This window comes from Microcaecilia unicolor, chromosome 9 (genome assembly GCF_901765095.1).
Source record: "Microcaecilia unicolor chromosome 9, aMicUni1.1, whole genome shotgun sequence".
NCBI classification, from domain to species: Eukaryota; Metazoa; Chordata; class Amphibia; order Gymnophiona; family Siphonopidae; genus Microcaecilia; species Microcaecilia unicolor.
The window spans coordinates 42,158,033-42,180,779 of record NC_044039.1 but is presented as its reverse complement, the minus strand read 5'-3'; the positions used below and the strand labels follow the sequence as shown (position 1 = coordinate 42,180,779).

Below are 22,747 nucleotides of genomic sequence, written 5' to 3'. Positions count from 1 at the left end.
TTCATACCTGTGGGCCTTCTAGCTGATTTTTAAAAAGAAACTCCCTGGCTTGGCTATTGCTGTGGGAATCTCCTACCCTGTATACTTTGCACTTTCAAAGTTCAGGGGTCAAACCAGCAAAAAGCCAAAATGAGGACTTTACAAAAAATGCTGACCTGCTCCCATCATTCCCTGTTGTGTTTCAAGGTACGCAACCTTTCCTCAGACTCTGAAATCTGGTGGGGTTTTTGAAATGTGAAGCTCTGAATATCAACTTTGCAAAGACTGAAAATAAGAATTTAAAGCAACATGTTTTAAGAGACCCTGCATTGCTTCAGAGCCTGGAAGTCACTAGTGAATATGAATGCAACAACTAGAATATAATGTAACTAAAAAAGGCTCAGAAAAGGCCAAGAAAAATAATAAAGGGGATGGAAAACTTCCCTTATGAAGAAAGGCTGAACAGGCTTAAGACTCTCTCTAGCACCCCCACCCCCCATGCGGTTCTCCCAATGCACAGCAGGTCGCTGGAAGAGGCAGCGATGAAAACAGGCGGTCTCTGGCCAGCCCTGCCAGGGACTTCCTCTGATGCAATGTCCTGTGGGCAGAACACTGCACAGTAAAGGCTCTAGTGGGGCCAGCCAGAGGCAGTCTATTTTCATTGCTGCCTCTGCTAGTGACCTGTCACACATTGTGAGGTCCGGCTGGGGGGAGGGTTTAAAAAAAAAAAAAACATTTACTGCCACATGCTGGATATTGAACCTACATTTTTTTATTTGGTTTCAAATAATGTGTACTAAATGCAAACTAAAAATAAAACAAAACATTTTTGAATGAACGGAAAGCCACCAAATTATCTCATCCTCTACACTTTCCAAATAAAATGAAAAATGGTCAGTGTGCACATCCCGAATGCTGAGAAGACTTTTCTTTAAATTCTTACAATGAATCTTAACTTTATGGTAAATCTTTATGGTATATACTTTGGCAACACCAATATGAAAAGTGTATTTCACGTGGAGGTGTATTTCACGTGAAAGCATTATGATCATGCTTACTTTTCACAAATATGTCCCCGTCTCCACCTCTACCCCCTTCTTCATACGTAAGGCAATCCATTTAAATATAAAAGGAATGCAGCTACCAAAATAGAAGCCATCTCCATCCTCCCCAACCCTATGTGTCACATTTCTCGAAGAATTGTTGGAAAAACAATTTAAACTCCCATAAATCCAATGCCTCAAGGCATGAAGAGGATGGACTCTCATACCCCCTTGTACCGGTATCTACATCAATAAAGACACAACCCATAACCCCATTCCAACCTACCTATGACTGACTAATCCCACTCAGTAAACCCTCCTCATTAACCCCAACATGTTCCTTAAAAAAAAAGAAGGCCATTTATAGAAGGGAAATGGAACTTGATATACTGCCTTTCTGAGGTTTTTGCAACTACATTCAAAGCGGTTTACATATATTTAGGTACTTATTTTGTACCAGGGGCAAAGGAGGATTAAGTGACTTGCCCAGAGCCACAAGGAGCTGCAGTGGGAATTGAACTCAGTTCCCCAGGATCAAAGTCCACTGCACTAACCACTAGGCTACTCCTTGTAATCTGTTGGATTGGTCGTGAGCCCTTGAGCCCAGGCCGAGGCCCGCTGATAGCAGAGGCCAAGGCCTAGGGGAGAGCAACCCGTCACTACACACCCCAGCTATCCAACACCCCTAGCCTACCCACACGCAGCACCTCAGGAAGAAAGGGAAATAGGCATTCAAGCGAGCCTCACGGCCGAACTGGAACCGATGCAATCAGACCCACTCGTACAGGCCTCATGACCGAACTGGAACCGATACACACCCAGGGAAGGAAGAAAGAAACACAGGAGTCCCCATGGGACCCAAGGTGCCAGCCGCGCACTGAACACCAGCCACAGGGCACAGGAAAAAACAACCATGGAGGCTCCACAGACCCAGGACAGAACCCCCCCCCCCCCAGACTACAAGGAAGGACACCAAAGGAACCAGAACGGGGTGCCACACCTCCCTAGGGGACTAGCACAGGAAAGGAAAACTAATACAGGAAGCACCCTGTAACCACAGGAGGATACGGAGAAAACAGCTAGAAGACTGGGCTGCCACAAGAACACCACAGCCAGGAATCCCCCAGGACAGAAGGGAAAATGAACTAACTAAAAGCCACAAAAGCCAGAGACAGGTACAGGAAACAAAAGGTAAACTAGCCCTTAAACCAGAGGCAAAGATACAAAAGGGATGAAGAAAATCCCCTGTCTAAAACACACAGAAGTCAGAGGCAGAGACACAGTACACAAGGGTTAAACTTACTGAACCAGAAGTCAGAGGCAGGAACACGGAGGAAGATAACTGAATAAACAAACAACCTAAGGGAAGGCCTGCAGACCAGCAGCCTGCCGAGTCGGCAGAATGGGGCACATCCCCCACTGAACAAACAAAGTAGCTGGCCTCCTACAGAGAACTGCAAGCAGCGAGGGAGAGCCCCAGCGGGAGGCAAGTGAACTAATTACTCACACACACGCTGACAGAAACGAACCCAGACAAAGGAAACTAAACAGCAAGCTGAATACACACACAGACACACACACACGCTGCCACTTGATATCCCAAACAAAGGGAAAGTAACAGAAAGCCCTGAACAGGGAACACAGATTCAAAACCAGAGCAAAGAACAACATTCTGACAGAGAACTGCAAAGGCTTTAGCCACAAAGAAACATAACGCCAAAGCAGGGGAAGCAGGAACATGTAGGCTTAAGTACTACCCACTGACGTCAGCTCAAACCCTGACAGCCAATCAGGAATGAAGTCCACACCCCTCCCCTGCCAGACCAGCAGAATCATAACACTCCTCCACTCCCATTGCCAACCTAAACCAAAGTGAGTTAATTACCAAGCTTTATGCCCAAGGTGATAAAGAGCATAAATATGCATCCCATGTAAGTAGAAAGGCTTTCTTCCATTTTATAGAGGATTTAGCTCTGTTTTGCTCCAGCAACATCAGATTACACCAACTGTAAAACTGAGCAGGTCCTTGCAAAACCAAACACTAAGAATACTTTTCATTCAATCCCAGCTCTCCAAATAATGAGAAGACTTCCTCTGGTCTTCACTCCAGAAGCTTCAGACTTATCCAAAATGAGACCAGCTGGTGATAATAGTATTGAGTGACCTGTAAACTATTCCATAAAACTGTCCACTACTACTACTACTTAACATTTCTAGAGCGCTACTAGGGTTACGCAGCGCTGTACAATTTAACAAAGAGAGACAGTCTCTGCTCAAAGAGCTTACAATCTAATAGACAAGTGAACGGTCGGTCCGATAGGGGCAGTCAAATTGGGGCAGTCTGGATTCACTGAACGGTAAGGGTTAGGTGCCGAACGCAGCATTGAAGAGGTGGGCTTTAAGCAAAGACTTGAAGACGGGCAGGGAGGGGGCTTGGCGTAAGGGTTCAGGAAGGTTGTTCCAAGCATAGGGTGAGGCGAGGCAGAATGAGCGGAGCCTTGAGTTGGCGGTGGTGGAGAAGGGTACTGAGAGGAGGGATTTATCCTGTGAACGGAGGTTACGGGCGGGAACGTAAGGGGAAATGAGGGTAGAGAGGTAGTGAGGGGCAGCAGACTGAGTGCATTTGCAGGTAAGAAGGAGAAGCTTGAATTGAATGCGGTATCCGATCGGAAGCCAGTGAAGTGACCTGAGGAGAGGGATGATATGAGTATATCGGTTCTGGCGGAATATGAGACGTGCAGCAGAGTTCTGAACAGACTGAAGGGGGGATAGATGGCTAAGTGGGAGGCCGGTGAGGAGTAAGTTGCAGTAGTCCAGGCGAGAGGTAATGAGAGCGTGGACGAGAGTTCGGGTGGTGTGTTCAGAGAGGAAAGGGCGAATTTTGCTGATGTTAAAGAGGAAGAAGCGACAGGTCTTGGCTATCTGCTGGATATGCGCAGTAGGGAAGAAAAGAGAATAGAATACAAGGATAGGATGGGATGGAGAGAGTGAGGAAGGGAGGGGAAGGGAAAGTACGGTGTAAATGGCAGGAAGAAAGTGAAGAACAAATGTATAGACAGAAAGGAACAGATAGGATAGGTAGGAGAAGGGGAGAAGTAAAAGTGTGAAATATATAAAACAGAGGAAACAGAATATTGCAGAGAAATCCAAATGGGACATAAAGAAAAACACTGAACCCCTAAATTAGGAAAAACCAAAAGAACCATGAGAAAGCAAAAGCAGCAAGACAAAATATTTATTTAGTAACATAAGGATAGCAATCTTTCCTTTAGCAATATGTGAATACCCAAAGTTCATGATGAAAAATAGGTCTATTGAAACTTGCTTTCAAAGTTGATTCCTGGCTAGAAAATGTGATTATATGTTAACATGATGCGAGAAATATGCTATATAGGAACATGCTTACAAACCTCAAACATCCATATAAGTTTGTACACTTGATTGTCTCCATAATATAGATTTTTGGGATTACAGGTGGATAACAATTCTGTCAAACAGGAGAAACATGTGACAGCAAAGTCTTAACATCATAAATAAGAAAATGGAGAACTTTGTCAAGCTTTTAAAATCCCAGAGACAGCCATCATACAGGAATTGCCATTTCAATCTCTCCACAAGAAAAATTTAATCTTTGGGCATATCTAGAACACATATTGGAATGTCCACCCATCCTGATTTGTGAGCTTGTACTTGCGTAAAGTGTGGTAGGCTTGATCTAAAACCCAGAATCGGCACTCCTGTAATTCTGCACTAACAGATATTTTGGGGACTGGTTAAAAGATAGAAAACAGAGAGTAGGGTTAAATGGTCAGTATTATCAATGGAGAAGGGTAGATAGTAGGGTTCCCCAGGGGTCTGTGCTGGGACCGCTGCTTTTTAACATATTTATAAATGATCTAGAGATGGGAGTAATTAGTGAGGTAATTACATTTGCTGACAACACAAAGTTATTCAGTTGTTAAACAACAAGAGGATTATGAAAAATTACAAGAGGACCTTATGAGACTGGGAGACTGGGAATCTAAATGGCAGATGACATTTAATGTTAGCAAGTACAAAGTTATGTATGTGGGAAAGAGGAACCTGAATTATAGTTATGTAATGCAAGGTTCCACAATAGGAGTCACCAAACAGGATAGGGATCTAGTAATCATCGTTGATGATATGTTGAAACCCTCTGCTATGTGCGATGGCCGTTAAGAAAGCAAATAGAATGTTAGGTATTATTAGGAAAGGAATGGAAAACAAAAATGAGGGTGTTATAATGGTGTGACCACACCTCAAATATTGTGTAAAATTCTGGTCACCGCATCTCAAAAAAGATATAGTGGAATTAGAAAAGGTAGAGAAAGGCGATGAAAATGATAAAGGGGATGGGACGACTTCCCTATGAGGAAAGGCTAAAGTGGCTAGGGCTCTTCAGCTTGAAGAAAAGACTGCTGAGGGGAGATATGATAGAAGTCTATAAAATAATGAGTGAAGTGGAACAGGTAGACGTGAATCGCTTGTTTTCTCTTTCCAAAAATACTAAGACTAGGGGGCATGCAATAAAGATAGAAAGTAGTAAACTTAAAACGAATCAGAGAAAATATTTCTTCACTCAATGTGTAATTAAACTCTGGAATTCGTTGGCAGAGAATGTAGTAAAAGCAGTTAGCTTATTAGGGTTTATAAAAGGTTTAGATGGCTTCCTAAAAGAAAAGTCCATAGACCATTATTAAAATGGACTTGGGGAAAATCCACTGCTTATTTCTAGAATAAGCAGCATAAAATATATTGTACTGTTTTGGGATCTTCCCAGGTATTTGTGACCTATATTGGCCACTGTTGGAAACAGGAAGCTGGGCTTGATGGACCTTCGGTCTATTCCAGTATGGCAATACTTATGTACTTATGACTCATTTGGCCAACTGAAAGACATCAAACACTGCCGGGACTATACCTAAATCCATACTCCAATGAGCTCTTAATGCTCCAAAATCTTTAAGTGGAATAATACTTTGTAAACCTTGACAAATTCTAGAAACTGAGATGCACTCTGCTGGGATTTTGTAAAAAAAAAAAAAACTCACGTAATTTGTTGTCAAAATGAGATCATAAGCCATCTGGGTCCAAGGACCCTAGATAATGTTGCAACTGTCAATATACAAATACATAAGGGTGTATAGATAAATAGTGCAGTAATCCATCATCTTGTAGAATGTGTTCCAACACAATTATCCCAAAGATCCCGTTATCCATGCTTCAGGGAAACGATGTATTTTCCCATACTGGCAGTTGATTTGAGACTCGTGGATTCACATGGCCATATCTAGCCAAACTTCCTGTAAAGGTCACAGAAGAATACGCTTCCTTAAGTGTGCCAGAAAAGTTTTAAGTGGCACTTGAAGAAAAAATAATTGATATGCCAGGGTGCAAAATATTCTCTCATAAATTGCAGTGGCGTGAAATCTTGTCAACCTAAGAGACTCAGTCCCCAAGATGGTGAAGCAAACCAGCTTGATCATATTTCCTCAGGTCAGGAAGGGCCATTCCACCCCGTTGCCATTGCCCCATATAACATTCTCAACTGTACCTTAGGTTTCCTCCCACCCCAACAAAATTTAGATAATTTGTGTAAATATAGATCTTTTTTAGCAAAATATAGAGTAATCTCAGAAACACGATAATACAGAATAGACTGATTTTGCCATACAGAGTGTGAGGCAAACTAGTCCAGCCGACAAAGTATCTAGTAGTACATTTGAGAAGCTTCATCACATTCAACTTATATCAAGTATGCCATGTTAGTAGTCAATTATATGCCTAACTACCGAAAAGAGGTATTGGCCCATTGTAATGTAAAGTGTCTGACTCACCCTCTCTTTACTCAATCTGTATAGGCCAGCACAATTGATTATATCAATTTCAACTTAAAGCCTGAAAAGTCTCCAAATACTAAGAAACTTTCCCTCAGCGGCATAAACGATGCTTGGGGTCCCACTATATGAACTAATAAGTCATCTATAAATGATGAGATTTTAAATTCCTGTTGTCTAAGGTGCACCCCCCTGATAGCAGGGTTTTTCAAAAATTTTCTTATGAATGGATCCAGAGTTAAGACAAATAATAGCCGGTGGAGAGGACAACCCTGACAGATGCCCCTTTGAATATCAAACATCTGAGATTGGATGTCATTCACCCAAATAACCATTTGGGAACCTGAATACAAAGCACCAATGGCATTCCCTGAAAGGCCCCTCTAGGCCGTATTTTACCAATACTGTGCTGTTCTAGGCAAAGTATAATATGGCTTCAACAGCCAGCAAAACCAACCCCAAGAAGAAACTTTACCAGTTGATTCTCAATTCTTGATCCAAATCTTCTTTATTGTAGTAACCACAACAAAGAAAATCAACTTAAAGTTCAGTTGCTTGGAAAAGAATAGCTGCCTTCTGCACATACAGTCTGTACCTAACATAGTAGGTGATGGCAGAAAAAGACCTGTACAGTCTATCCAGTCTGCCCAACAAGATAAACTCATATGTGCTACTTTATATGTATACATATACCTAGCCACCTAAGAAACAAGGAGATGGTCAAAACCTCAGACCAGATGAGAGGTAAAGCTGTAATATTCAAAGGAGAATAAGGGGAAGTAACTCAGGGTAAATGAATCGGGAATGACTTGGGGAGATGGTGAAAAATCTTGATGGAACCACAGTAATTTAAAAAGGGATCAGCCCCTAGAACAGTTACTAATCACAAAGGCATGCTAGGAAGACTGAGACTCTCTCACATAGCCCCAGAAGCAGAGAGGGAGGGCTGGCCCTGGCCCACACCTAAAAGCCAATAGGGAAAGCTCACAAGGAGTCAATCACAGAATAGTTCAAACTATAGGGGTGGGGGAAGCCCCAGTACACAGTGCTATTATTATACAAACAATGCAATTAAACACAAATAATACTCATAATAAATATGCATAACAATGCACCCTGCCTCCATGAATATGGCAGCAGAATACCCTGATCATAAAATCCCAGACTATTCAGTCGAAAGCATTCTCTGCAACACAACTGACTAACAAAGAAGGCTCTCCTTGTCACTCTGCTGCCTTGTGATGTTAAAATCATTCTCACATTGTATCACCATACTTAGGGCCCCAACGAGCGCCAATTTGGAGTTACCGCTCGTCTGAAAAATAATTTTTATTTCCTGACGCGTGTCAGCTACGCGCGTCAAGAGGAAATTCTACTCGCATAGGCCATTACCGTCCAGTTAACTCGTGAGACCTTACCACTAAGTCAATGGCTGGCGGTGAAGTCACAGACCCAAAACGGATGCGTGGCAATTTTTATTTTGATGCACGTCCATTTTTGGCAAAAAGTTTTAAAAAGGCATTTTTGCAGGTGCGCTGAAAATGGATCTGTGCATGCCCAAAACCCGTGCCTACACTACCGTAGGCCATTTTTCAGTGCACCTTAGTAAAAGGACCCCTTAGTAAACAATTGCCAAGAGACAGTGTTCACCTAGAATAGCAATTATCTGGGCTCTGTCTAGGGGTGATAGGCACTACAGAACCAAACAGGATTCATTATTCCAACTGGTAATATCCAATGAAGCAATGCCAATGTGGAATATAATATATTTAGCAAAGCAGCAAGCATAAACACAAAATAAATATTAGGATTACACCAAAGATATATCACTAAGACTTCCACAAAAAATAGAAATCTGTATATATATCTCTGTCAGTGCTGAGAATTATACCTGAGAATACCCAAACGCCATATAAATCTCAGCTAATGAACCATGCTCATGATCTAAATCAGCCTATGGCAATCAGAAATGAAAACTAACTGATCCCCAAACTATAGAAATGAATCTTGGATTCTCACCATAAGACATTTGCTTGTCAGCTGATCCCTGGCAGATCGGATTCCTTCTCCCCAGCTGTTTTCACAGTGAGCTGATCAGTTTTGAGTTGACCGTTACCTCACAGCCAGCCCAGGCAGTTAGTCCTCAGCACCAGGTTAGGAGCCATACTTATTAGCTTACTTTGCTGCAAATGAATGAAGCAGGGAGGCTCAGTACTTCGGCTATTTTGGCCCAATCAGAACACACATTCTTGCTGTCCGGTAGATGGAATCCAGGCCTCGTACACGATGATGTCCAGTGTTGTTTCAGACACTGTCTTTGGTCACCAGACAGATTTATACTGACAGCCCTGGTGAGATAACACTGGTGGGCTCCTTTGGAGGCACCAACTTTCTCAGTTTCACCCCCTCAGATGAAGTGCAGATGTTCTTTAGGAATGTCAATGTCCTTGGTCAGCAAGTAGTGTAGAAAGACAGCAAGCATACAGGCATCCATGACAGTCTGTTCACAAACGTTGGTAGGTTCATGCCTGTTCAGGTATATAGGCCTCACAAAAAGGTGACATACCAGGGACACCTCTACAACATTCTTGACTGCTTGCTAATAAAGCCCACCTGAAGATATGCCACTATTGATGGAAGAACTTGCACCAACCTATTAGCCAAAATCTTTGCAAACAAGTTGACCCTGAAATTCAATATGGCTAAACAAGGCTACCAATGATGGATTGATTGCATTCTGGAGAATTTGTTAAATTCAGCCCTGTATCATCAAGTCCAGGAGCTTTATACAAAGTACTTTGCTGGCCAGATTAAACTTATCAAGTGATATAGGTGCATTTAGAAGCCTTTTAACCTCCTCTGGTATGCTTGGAAGCTCCATACTCTCCAGATAAATATTAATGTCTAGTGCATCTCCCTGTGGTTTGGCAAAGAGGACTTTATAGAAGGCCTGAAAAATGCCACTGATCTCCACATCCAACTGCACCACCTGGTCTTGCCTATTTAAGCTGCATAATTTTATGGTGCTCTTTTCAGTGTTTAACCAAATTTATTTTATTTTTAAAAAATTTATAACCCGCACTTACCACAGCTCAAGGCATTTTGCCACTTTTGTTATTGTGCAAATAGAACTGAAATTTATAGTAAGCGAGGGACTTCATAGCTCTCCGATGAATTAGTTCATCATGTGCTGTTTAAGACACTAAGAGGTCTGCCTTATTTTGTTCTGTAGGGTGTGCTCCAAACAAGAGTACACCTGCTTTCCTGCTGCAGGTGCTTCTGTCAAGGCACTCCCCCCCCCCCAGTTTTGTAAATTTAGCATGCTCGTTAGAAGATAAATGTGTCTTCCGTAAAACTGATACCAGCTTTTTGGCGGTTAAGGGCTTGTAATATTTTTTTGTCTCTTGATGGCGGAGGACATACCCCTGATATTCTATGTTCTATTAAATTTCCCTAACCTGCATTTAGACCAGTCAAAAGATTACATTAGAAATTTGAAGTTACTCTCTCTTTGAACTTGGAGAGGGGTTGTCCCAGTCATTAACCCCCCCCCCCCCCCCCATCTACATGACATTTTATGCAGGAATAAGTCCTCTAAATTGCATTTCTCAGTTACCTATTAAAAATTAGTTCCAAATAGTTATGTATACTGTCTGGATATATTGCAAACTCCTTCAAGTCAGACTTTGGACGCTTTGCGCTAAACGACCTAAATCCAAATAGGAAATACAGTCATTTTTGAAACAGCAAAATGGGTATTTTTTTTTTAATTCGAAAATGACCACATGCTAGATGTTTTTGTGATCTTTGCATTTATCTTTTTGACCCATTTTGAAAAAAAAAAAAAGTCCAAGTGCAAAATGCACAAAATCAAGCCACTGGGATGTAGGAGGATCCATCATTCTTAGTAGACTGACTACACAGACATCCCAGGAGAGCAATCACCCTAGGGGACACTGCTGTGGACATCATATAAAAGCTCCCACGTATGCCATCTCACCGTTATCCCCTTATATTGTATGCTGAGCCCTCCAAAACCCATTACCACAGTAGCCCTACAATAGGGATCACCTATATGTAGGTACAGTAGTGTAGGTCAAGTGAGTGCTGGAGGGCTGACACATTTCAACACAAATGCAACAGTGGGATATGGGCCTTGGTCCCCCTTCTCCACAGTGCACTGCACCAGCCACTAGGCTACTCCAGGGACCTTCTTGCTGCACTAATAAGACTGGCTATAACATCTGAGGCTGTCACAGAGGCTGGTATGTACTGTTTCTTTTATATCTTTGGGGGGTGAGAGGGGGATCAGTGACAACTGGGGAAGTAAGAAGTCATTCCTTTATTCCTCCACTTTTTTGTGGCTTAGTCGTTATTAAAATAGGTATAGCTCAAAACAATTTAGTTTTAGTCCTGGACGTTTTCATTTTGTTCCATTATTGCTGAAAAATGTTTAGGTCTTAGAAACACCCAAAACCCTCCCTTAACACCCTCCCAACACGTCCAACTTGAGATTTGGACGCACTGCAGACAAACAGCATAAAATCCATCAGGAAAATGGGTTTCGAAAATACCAAATTGGACATTTTGGAGAGAAAAACGTTCAAATGCTGCTTTATGCCATGTTTTAAATGTTTTTCTCTTTTGAAAATTAGCCCCATAGCATCTTAGATAGTCCTGTTGGAATACTGCATACCAGGAGTGCTTGCAGGACAAGATCAATAATACCCTTACATCCAGTCAAAATACTCAACTATATAGAACTCAGTTATAACTGTTAACTACACACTGCAACAGCCCTCCTTCAGTTATTTAGGAGTTATCATCGATTCTCAGCTTTCTTTCAAACAACAAATTAATGAAGTCCATAAGCAGGGATTTTCTTCACTGTGAAAACTTCGTACAGTTCGTCCCTACCTCAATTTCACTCAAATGCACACTATGATTCACGCTTTTCTCATCTCCCAATTAGATTATTCTAATTCTATTTATACAAGTATCACAGCCATTCGACTTAAACGTCTTCAAACACTTCATAACTCAGATTTCTTTGTCATGCCAAACACATTGATCCAGGGGCGTAGCCAGACCTCAGCAGGAGTGGGGGCTAGAGCCCAAAGTGGGGGGGGGGGGTACATTTTAGCCCGCCTCCCCCAGCTGCCCCTCCCCCGCTGCTTCCGACCCCACCCCGCCAAGTACCTTTGCTAGTGGGGGGGGGGGGGCACCGACCCCCGCCAGCTGAAGCGTTTATCTGTCCCATCATTTTTAGCCTTTCACACTATTCCCTACACACCAGCAAGGGCTCTGCAGATCACTTATATATTTAGGTACGAGAGGTATTTCTATGCTCCAGGAGGGCTCACACATTTGTACTGAAATGAAAGAGTTATAGTGGGAATTGAACTGGGTCCCACTGTTCACTTTCCACTGCACTGACCACTAGGATACTCCAGCCACTTGCTTGCTGCTTTCTTAGGAATGGTCATAATGTTGGGAGCTGCCGTACAGCCTGGTATCTACTGTCACATCTTAGGGGTTGGGGTGGGGGTCAGTGACCCCTGGGTATTAAGGGGGGACATCCCTTTCCCTTTCATCCCTCCAGTGGCCAGCTGGTCAATTAGGGCACCTTTTTTGACTCTGTCGTGACTGAAACAGGTCTAGATACGCTCTTATCCTATGTGGACGAACTTGGTGAAAAAATCTTAATTCTACCTTTTTGAAAATTGTGATTTACATGTTTTGGTGAAAAAAATATCCATCTGGTGCTTTGTGCTGTTTTTAAGATGTTTTTCACTTTTGAAAATGAGCACCATGCCCAATATACTGGATAGAAGACTATTCAAAATCTTGGCTATTTGATAAGAAAGAGATTCTCTTATAAACACACTCCCCTTGGGTTTTGAAAATATAATTTAAGTTGATTTTGAAAGCATCCTCTATTGCGTGTTGATAATAAACTCAACATATGAACCATATACACTGGAACTACCCATAGAGAATTTTAAAGATCAAAGTACACAACTTAAAAGTACAGTAAGCTTTTATTGGCAACCAGTGTAATTTACATAACAGTGGGATAAGGAGCAGTATGCCCTGGCTATGATTGGCCTAGGCAGAATGTTTGGAAAGAGGGCATCACCCAAAAGCACTAGATACACTTACTTTATCATCCTGATCCTCCCACTCCACTTCAGAGAGGTCCACACTGTTGTAGTTTGGTTTGGGTCTCAGCTTCTTTCCATCTTTATACTTGGATTTAGAAAGAGATTTAAAAAAAACAAAAACAGGGATTGGAATTTTATTTATCCAATATGGCCACCACTCGGCAACATTTTTAAGCCTTGCAAATGGACAACTACCTGGAGAGTTTTGGCCTAAAGGTATTTTTTCTCTCTCATGCCACAATTGTGGCTGGTGTTACATATGTAGGGGCCCAGGGCAGATGCTGGGAAGAGGGCCCCAAAGCCCACCATCAGGCTATGCAGATTGAGGCAGGATCAAAGCTCCATATACAAGGGAAATAGGGCCACTGCCCTGGTTGCCATCCATCCCCTAATGCCAGCCCTGACCACAGTAGAAGCTGTTCAGACTGGCTTGTGGGATATCAGGTGCTATCCTTGGGTCATTTAGTCCTTGTGTATGATTGCCTTTTGTGTATCTTTGAGTTTTGTAGAACAGATGCCTATAAGTACTTTGTACTCCACCCAGAATAGTAGATGGTGTGGATTAGAAATCTTTTAAATAAATAAATGTTATCCCTCCATTATTCTAACCATGGAACTGGAGTTGGCAGCTGTCGGGTGCTTGGTCTTCCTTGCTGAAGGACATCAGAATATTGTTGCCACACTCCTGTGTTCTCAGAATTCCACATTAATTTTCCCTTACAGACGTTGGTTCATACAAGTCTTAAGTAATTCTAGTTTTACATCAAATTTGGCTGAAGTTGTGGCACACATAAAATGATCATCGGCCTGATATTCAGCCCATGGCGGTAAGTGGTGTCTGAGCCACCCACAGCATTCAACTGAAACTCATTAATATGTTTCTATAAACTTGCCTTGCAGCGTCACTCTGATTGATCTATAACTACTATACTTTTTTATACAAAAAAAGTGGAGAAAAAAGACCTCAGAGTCAGAACCTCAGCTCCACAACCATCCGCAACCATCATAAGTCAGAAAAAAAACTCCACTTAAGCAAAATCATCAAAAAGCATGAAAGCTGCATCAGCGACAAACAGGAAAAAAGATATATATCTCCAAATTTCCAAAGTCCACTTGAGCATAGCTTGTCCATCAATACCCAACAGAGAATCCTTATTTCACTTCAGCTGCGTCAGGGGAAATAATCCTGTTACATGACAACAGCAAAATCCCAAAATGGTGAACAAGACTGCAGCACATCAACCTGCATTAAAAAAATTCTTTTAAGGCCCTCCTCTCACCTTAGCTAATCAGCACAGAGACGTAGAACAGTTCACACACCTCAAAAGAAAGCAGACCATTCAATCCAAACATTCAAAACTTGTGGAATGACAGAGCAAAAAAAAAAAAAAAAATTTAAATTTCTGTTCAGATTGTTGTAAACATTTCCCAAAGTCACTGCTGCTCACAGAACTGCTCCAACACAGTGCACCTTAAGGTGTTAAATTCATGCAAGTATTGTTTATAATTGCCACAAGTTCCGTTACCGTTTTCATCTCCACCACCCCCCTGCAGGGGAGCATTCCAGGTAGCTAACACCCCCTCCATGAAAAAGTACTTCCTGACATTAATCTTGAGTTAGCCTCCTTGCAACCTTAATTCATGTCCTCTAGTTCTACCACCCGTCTCTGGAAAAGGTTTGTTTGTAGATTAATACCTTTCAAATTTTGAATGTCTGTATTATATCACCCCTGTCTCTCCTTTCCCCCAGGGTGCTCATTTTCAGGTCTTCAAGTCTCTCCTCATATGTTTTGTGATGCAAACCAGGGGCGTAGCCAGACACCCAATTTTGGATGGGCCTGGGCCCAAGATGGGTGGGCAGAAGAACCCCACCCCATCCCACAGGTGATTTGGTCTCTCCTTCTCTTGCCTACATGCCATATGGTCTCTCAAATATCCCCCCTCTCCTGCACACCTTTTCAATAGCAGATTTTCACCGGCAGTAAGCAGCAACTAATACACAGTACTCATGTTGGCCCCACATCCTTCCCACTGATGCAGCTTCCTGTTTCTGCATAGGCGGGAATACGTCAGAGGGGAAGGCTTTGGGGGCCAGTGTGAGCAGTATGTATCAGTCGCTGCTTCCTGCAGGTGAAGATCTGCTATTTATAAGGTATGCAGGAGGGACAGTTGTTGGGAGTTTTCAGCTTGGAAATCTCTGCCAGCCACATCATGGGTGTGCTGCTACTGGTGGGCCTGAGTTCAAAGTGGGTGGGCCTGGGCCCACCCTTGGCTACGCCACTGATGCAAACCCCATACCATTTTTGTCGTTTTTCTTTGAACCACTTCAAGTCTTTTTACATCCGTAGCAAGATACATCCTCCAAACCTGAATACAATAGTCCAAGTGGAGCCTCAACAACCTTCTTTCTTCTGCTAGTTATACCCCTCTCTATACAGCCTAGCATCCTTCTGTCCATTGCAACTGCTTTGTCACATTGTTTCATCACCTTTAGATCCTCAGACACCATCTCCACAAGGCCCCTCTCCTGAGCTGTGCTTAACTATCTCTCTCTTCCTATCTGGTACATCTCCTTTAGATTTCTGCACCCCAAGTGCATCACTCTGCACTTCTAGATCCACTGTTCCAGCTCTATAGCTGCAATTCTACAATTTGTAAATAAATGCGCCCAATGCGACTCAGACTTCCCAGTGCAACCCAGCCTCACCAAGGTGGAGAAAAAAGACTTCAGTAGTACCACCCAGTCAGCCTGTATCATGTATAAGGCATGGGCCCGGTACACCGTCATCATGCCAAAAAAACTCCACAGTTCCTTAATGCTTGAGTATACGCAAAAAAGTCCAAGTGACAAACTTGTGCATATATTACAGACACAGAATGCATCAACACAGTCTAGTCACACATTAGACGCTACTCAAAAATCGATATTTAAGGTGAAACAGCTCCCAGAACTTATCTGGAGATCAACACTTATCTGGAGATCCAAACACTGTCTCCAACGTCACCACTCTTTCCAGCGCCGCGCTGTTCAAAATCACCACCAGATCAACTCCACATCATCACCCAACAGGGATTCCCCGTTTCGCCGAAGCTGCTTCAGGGGTTCTGCTCTTGTGCCCAGACCGCTGAGTCAAAAATGGCTGGTAACTGACCCCAAAGCCATCTTCTTTTAAACTAACTCAAGCTCCTCCCACATTCAATTGGGTTCACCAATCACTCCATATGGCTTTGCAAAGACGTCCATCATCACCCATTAGGTAGCTGACTTCAAAAAAACGCCAACCACTCCACCCGGACGTTCAACTCATCTGGTTCCACTGAATTGAAGAAAAAAAATCCATTTTTGCTCCATTTGTCGGAGAACGTGACCCACGTTGCCTCTCTGTAATGATGGCCTTAATTGATCAATGACTATACACTGGAGCATATCAAACTGATGTTGTTTAGCTTCACAATGCACCACTAGGGGCACTTCCCGCTTTAAGCTTTTCAAACACGATCGGTGCTCCATCAGCCTAGTTTTCAAACTCCTCGACGTTTGACAACATAAATTAAATCACATGGGCATCTATCACATAGACCATCCCCGTAGATTCACAAGTTGTATGTATTTTAAGTTGACACCGCTTCCCCAAATTCTGATGGATAAACACACTTTCTTCTTTCACAACATGACACACCGAGCAGTGGCCACATTGTTTATGGCTCCCCACCAGAGTGCTTGAATGCCTAGCCGTCCACACATCATTTTGACTAACCAGATCTCCCAGGTTACAACCCCTCTAGTAGGAGAACAAGATAGTCGCTTCCCTAAGTACTGTATGTGTCCTCAATAGTTCAAAATGCCTCCTTATCATTTTGTTCATCCCCTGCCTTTCTTCTCCACCTTGATGAGGCTGGGTTGCACTGGGAAGTCTGAGTCGCATCGGGTGCATTTATCTACAATTGTAGAGTTGCAGCTATAGAGCTGGATCAATGGATCTTCATATACAAATTGAAAGCTATAGAGGCATATTTTCAAAGCATTTAGACTTACAAAGTTTAATAGTAACCTATGGAACTTTGTAAGTCTAAGTGCTTTGAAAATGAGCCTAACTGTATACTTGATTACATTTTAAATGCCAGACCTTTAACCATTCTTCTAGTTTTTGGAGATCTCTTCTCATGATTTTCACTCCCTCTGAGGAATCCACTCTATTGGCTATCTTCGTGTCATCTGCAAAAAGGCAAACTTTTTGTTCTAATCCTTCAGTAATATCTCTCACAAATACAGTAAACTGAATCGGCAACAGTACCAATCCCTGAGACACTCCAGTACTCACCTTCCTTTCTGCTGAGTGGATTCCATTTACCACCACCCTCTGTCGCCTATCGGTCAACCTGCTTCCAATCCAGTTCACCACTTTGGGTCCTAATTTCAGCCCTGAAGCAGCTAAAGTGAAACAGGGATTCCCTGTCGGGTATTGATGGGCAAGCTATTCTCAAGTGAACTTTGGAGATAAGTACAAAGTTGGCAAAGTATGAATGTTGCATAGCTCTTGGTTTTGTTTTTTTCCTGTTTGCCACTGATGCAGTTTTCATTCTTTTTGATGATTTTGCTTAAGAGTTTTTTTTCCTGACCTGTGATGGTTGTGAATTTGCTTTAGCTCTATGCAGTTGATATGAGCTGAGGTTCTGACTTTGAGGTCTTTTTTTTTCTCCACTCTTTTGTATAAAAAATATAGTAGTTATATATCAAACAGAGTGATGCTGCGAGGCAGGTTTATAGAAACGCATTAATGAGTTTCAATTGTATGAATTTCTTGCTCGTGTGATATTTTTATCTCCAGAATATTTAACACCAGGGTATGCATAAGTCCCAGCATTGAATATCTGTGTCACTGCAGGTTAACTTCACTGAATAAAATTAGGCCAGCCTTTTTGCTATCTTCAATTTATGCGGTCACTTAGCTGAGTATTGGGCTGAAAATCACCACTAACTGGCTAAGCTCACACTCTGCCATGCCCCGCCCCTAACCTAACTGTTTGGGGGATGGCCAGTTAGCAGGGATATTCAGTGGTACTACCCAGTTAAGTACCACTGGATAGCCCTCAGCAAGCCAGCCTTTCCTGGCTGTTTAAATTTGTTTTGAATATTGGGCCTCATCTTTCTTGTTGAATGAAACATTCCATATCACCTTTTGAAACTAAAACTGAGCACTCAGATATTCTGCACTTTGTATGGGGATAAAATTGAGCATGTACCTTTTTAGAAAATTCCACATATATAAACAATTTTACTCCTCCGACCTAAATGCACCCCTAGGAATGCTTTCTAACCTCATGGTTCAAAACATGAGGCAACAAATGGACAGATTGGTAATATTTAATTTGTGTTATGAATAATATCTTTAGATTTAATTGTAATAGTGGATTTTTCTTTACAAGTTATACTTTTTTACTATGTATAAAAACGATAAATAAAATATAAAAAAAAAGATGGATGCAGAACTCCTGATGACTCACTAAATAACATGCATCACGGGGAATTTTTTATTCCCCACAGATAGTGGCGGATACTTGGAACACCCTTCATTGTACTTACCTCAGCTTCCCACCTAGGCCCATGCCTACCCCAGAGATAAATGTATGTGGACTCAACCTCACGGGGGGGGGGGGGGGGGGGGGGGGGACAGCAACTTTTTAAATGTGCATTTCCTTGGGTAAACACCTGTTTGCAGAAATCCCTTTGAAAACTGTTCCTTTTATTACAAAAGGAGACCAAAATCTCTCCATTTCACTACCAAAATGCTTCAAACACTATAACCTACAGTCTTCAGTGCAACTGCAAGCATTCTGATAGGCTGGAATAGAGGCCATGTTTCCATTGAAATCTCATTTCACTGACTCAGCTATTCAGTATGTTTATGACTTCTATTCCCTTTTCAAGAATATCATGACAAGCTCTCTCTGGTTGCTTCTTGACTATTGGTTAATGTCTTTGTCAGGTACAGAATATTGCTTCAGTGATAGGTACACATTTGCCCAACAGAATGTGGGTAATTAAAGCTTCAAGGACACTCAGGTTACCTACCAAAGGCCTGAGATCAGGATGGGAGAGAACATAGCCATTATTAGTGTTCAGAAAAGCATAGCCATGGACACCAAGCTGTTGGAAAGAAGAAATGAGAATATTATGCCTCCATCTGTGTTTAAACTGAACCCCAAGATTACTAGATCATTCAACTGTCGGTTCACAATGCACATTAATCAGTATACATTACACCAACACTAAAACTTGAGAGATACAAGGGATGTGGGCCTTGAAGAAAAGTAGGATGGTTTCTCACTTGCTTCTGAAATCTACACTACGTAAATCTGATTTATTCTCTAACTATTGGTGATGGAATTTAGAATTTCTTGAGATCTTTACATTTAATAGTCTTGGCTACTTAAAAGGACTTATCCAGGTAGTAGCATCTGTCACCTGGCTAAGTCCTGTCAAGATAGATATTCAGCAAAACTATCCTGATAGTGCCACTGAATATCTTACAAACTGCACTGACAGTATCCAGATAGTGCTGGTGTGGTCTGGGGGGGGGGGGGGGGGGGGGGGCAAATGACTTCAAACCCTGAAACATTCTGCTGTACATTTCCTCTGCTGTGCTAGAAGATCAGACCATATCACTCCATTACTCATTCACCTCCACCGGCTTCCCTTTCCTTTTTGGACTGATTTCAAAATTCTGTGTTTAGTCCATAAAGCATATTATATTGGCCTTCCTTCTTTTTTACCCTCTCTCACCGTCCCCTACAGCCCATCAATGTCTCTTAGATCTCTTGATTCCCATTGGTTGGTTTTGCTGTCAACCAAGCAGGCACATCTCAAATCGACAAGACACTCCACTTTTTATTTTCTCAGTCCCAAGCTTTGGAATGACCTCCCCCAAAGATTTCTTTGATGTGGGTAGGGGGGGGGATGTCATACAAAGTGTTTAATCACTTTTAAAGACTCAAGGGACGAAGCTCAACAGTCCTTGCTAAAAACTGTGTCCATTTAGATTCATGGTAGAAGTTACTGATTTTGAAATAGCAAGCGACGCTCAAAGGAAATTGCATGCAAATGAGATTCACATAAATTTAGCAAGCAGCTAGGAAAAGTGCCTAGCACATGAGCAGAACAGTCTCTTGGTAAGTTTCTCATGTTCTGCGCATGCCCAGGAATCCAGTGTTAAGGATTGGAGGGTGAGCCCTTGGGCCACCAGAGAGTTCCCGACCCAAGGACCAGGAGGCTCAGGCCAACAGAAACAGAAAAAAACAAGGAAAGTCTGCCAAATCCAGCATGGAAGATATAAAACAAGGAGGCAGTTCATATAAAAAGGAGTCGTTAATAAAGTAAAATGCTCTCAGATGGGCACAGATGATTGTTAACCACCTGGGACCATTTTACTTTATTAAAGACTGCCTTTTTATATGATCTGCCTCCTTGTTTTATATCTTTCAGGTCAACGGAAGACAAGGTGTGGGAGAGGCTGCTGACAACCAGAAGAATAGGCGGAACTGGGACAGAAACAGCAGACCCCAGTACTGACCCAAAATGAATTTGTTTGGAACTGGAACTGCAGCTGGAACCAAGGCCTCCAAAAGGGTGCACGCAAGCACCTAGTGTCCAGGCTACCACGATGCAAGCAGAGTGCTTCTCACAGAAGTCACCCTAACACATTGATAGCTCCAGATCTCATGGAAAATTCTGCACATTAAAAGTATGTGCTTCTTTCTGTGCATCACTCGGAAATGGCTGTGTATCACTTGGAATGCTCATTTTAATACTAATTAGCTCGTTTTAATATATTTACTTAGGATTATCGTTGCCTGCTACCGTGATTGGTAAGATGGCTGCAGAACTCCTTTGCTCATGACTCACTAAATAACATGCATGCTAAACTGAATAGAACCAGTCATAATTGGACGTTTCTAGCATGGTAAGCTTTGTGCATTGGCCCCTTATTTCCCTCCGGCATTGGAATATCAACACCAGAGAATGTTCCTATCATTATTTTGGTCTGTCTTCATTGTGCATTGTTTGTAATCTAGTGTTGTAATACCCTCCCCACCTTACCTTTTGGTTTGTTTGTTTCTCTGTTGCGAATGTGTCTGTTCTTTAATAACTTTGGAGTTCCTTTCCAATTTTACTTTTGTGACCCGCCCTGACCTGTTGGCTCAGATAGGGCGGTATAGCACATTTTAACAAACATAAACATCAACATAAGTGATGTATCTCAGTAACTTAGGATAGCAAAAAAAGCTACCCTAAGTCTATCCAGATAAGCAGCTGAATACGACCGCTCTGCATACAGTGCCAGCACCTCACCGCTCTATCTGGATATTTAGCTGCTGCTGCTGAATAGCCAGTTTTTTTTTTTTTTTTGCCTGCAGGCTCAATATCAGAGGGCCAGTAACCATGTTAGGTATATGATAAAGAGACAGGCACTGAAAATTTGCAGGTCAGTATTCAGCTGCAGCAGTCAGCTTTATTTTTAAATACCAGGTGCAGTGGCTAAATAAAACACAGAGATTCAACACCGGTCTTTGAATTGCAGCAAGCAATGAATATCTCTGCAAAATGTGAAGTATTACAGCTATATGGGATAACAGCAATATTCAAATTATTATCCCAATGTTAACCAGGTAAAGTTGAGAAAGCAAGGGGTTGATATTCAGCTGGTGGTATTCAGCGTTTTGCTGTCTACCAGCTGCTTTATTTCCGGAAATTCTATGCTAGGCCATATTTGGGATCCAGAACTGAATTTCTGGGTTTACTGAGCTGGCAAAAACCATAGCCAGTTAAGTGCAATATTCAGTATTTAATTGGCTATGGTGAACTGCATAAAGATAGGACTTGCTGGATATTGGCACTTAACAGTCCAAGTGCTGACTCTGCCCCGGGAATGCCCCCAAAATAGCCGGTTTTGAGTTTATTTTATTTATTTGTTACATTTGTATCCCACATTTTCCCACCTATTTGTAGGCTCAATGTGGCTTACATAGTACCGGAGAGGCCTTTGCAGGCTCCGGTGTGAACAAATACAGGGTGATGTTGTGGTAAGATCAAGTTCATGTGGCACAGCCACATTAGGGAATCGGAGAATGGAAGAGTTGTGTTATGTCCATTACGTGCTTTAGTTTGGTTGTGTTGCAGAGATTAGGCATTTAAGCTGGATCGGTAGGGTATGCCTTTTTAAATAGGTTGGTTTTTAGTGATTTCCGGAAGTTTAGGTGGTCGTACGTCATTTTCAAGGCTTTTGGTAATGTGTTCCACAGTTGTGTGCTTATGTAGGAAAAACTAGATGCGTAAGTTGTTTTGTATTTAAGTCCTTTGCAGCTTGGGTAGTGCAGATTTACATAAGATCGTGTTGATTCGGATGTATTCCTAATTGGTAAGTCGATCAAGTCTGTCAAGTAACTCGGGGCTTCTCCGTAGATGATTTTGTAAACCAGGGTGCAGATTTTGACGGCGACGCGTTCCTTGATTGGGAGCCAGTGTAGTTTTTCGCGGAGGGGTTTTGCGCTTTCAAATTGCGTTTTACCAAATATAAGCCTAGCTGCCATGTTTTGAGTGGTCTCAGGGGTGTAGCCAGGCATCCAACTTTGGGTGGGCCTGGACTCAAGATGGGTGGGCAGAACCCCTCCCTGTCCCACAGGTGATTTGGTCTCTTCTTGTCTC

At 42.3% G+C, this 22,747-nt stretch overlaps 1 protein-coding gene across 1 annotated transcript in view; it reads right to left on the bottom strand.

The window, feature by feature from the left end:
* Positions 1–22,747, bottom strand: part of CACNA2D4 (calcium voltage-gated channel auxiliary subunit alpha2delta 4) — a 531,111-nt gene that overhangs the window by 357,543 nt on the left and 150,821 nt on the right. The window contains 2 exon segments of the mRNA XM_030214826.1: positions 13,043–13,129; positions 19,118–19,192. Of these exon segments, the coding sequence (XP_030070686.1) occupies positions 13,043–13,129; positions 19,118–19,192 (162 nt within the window).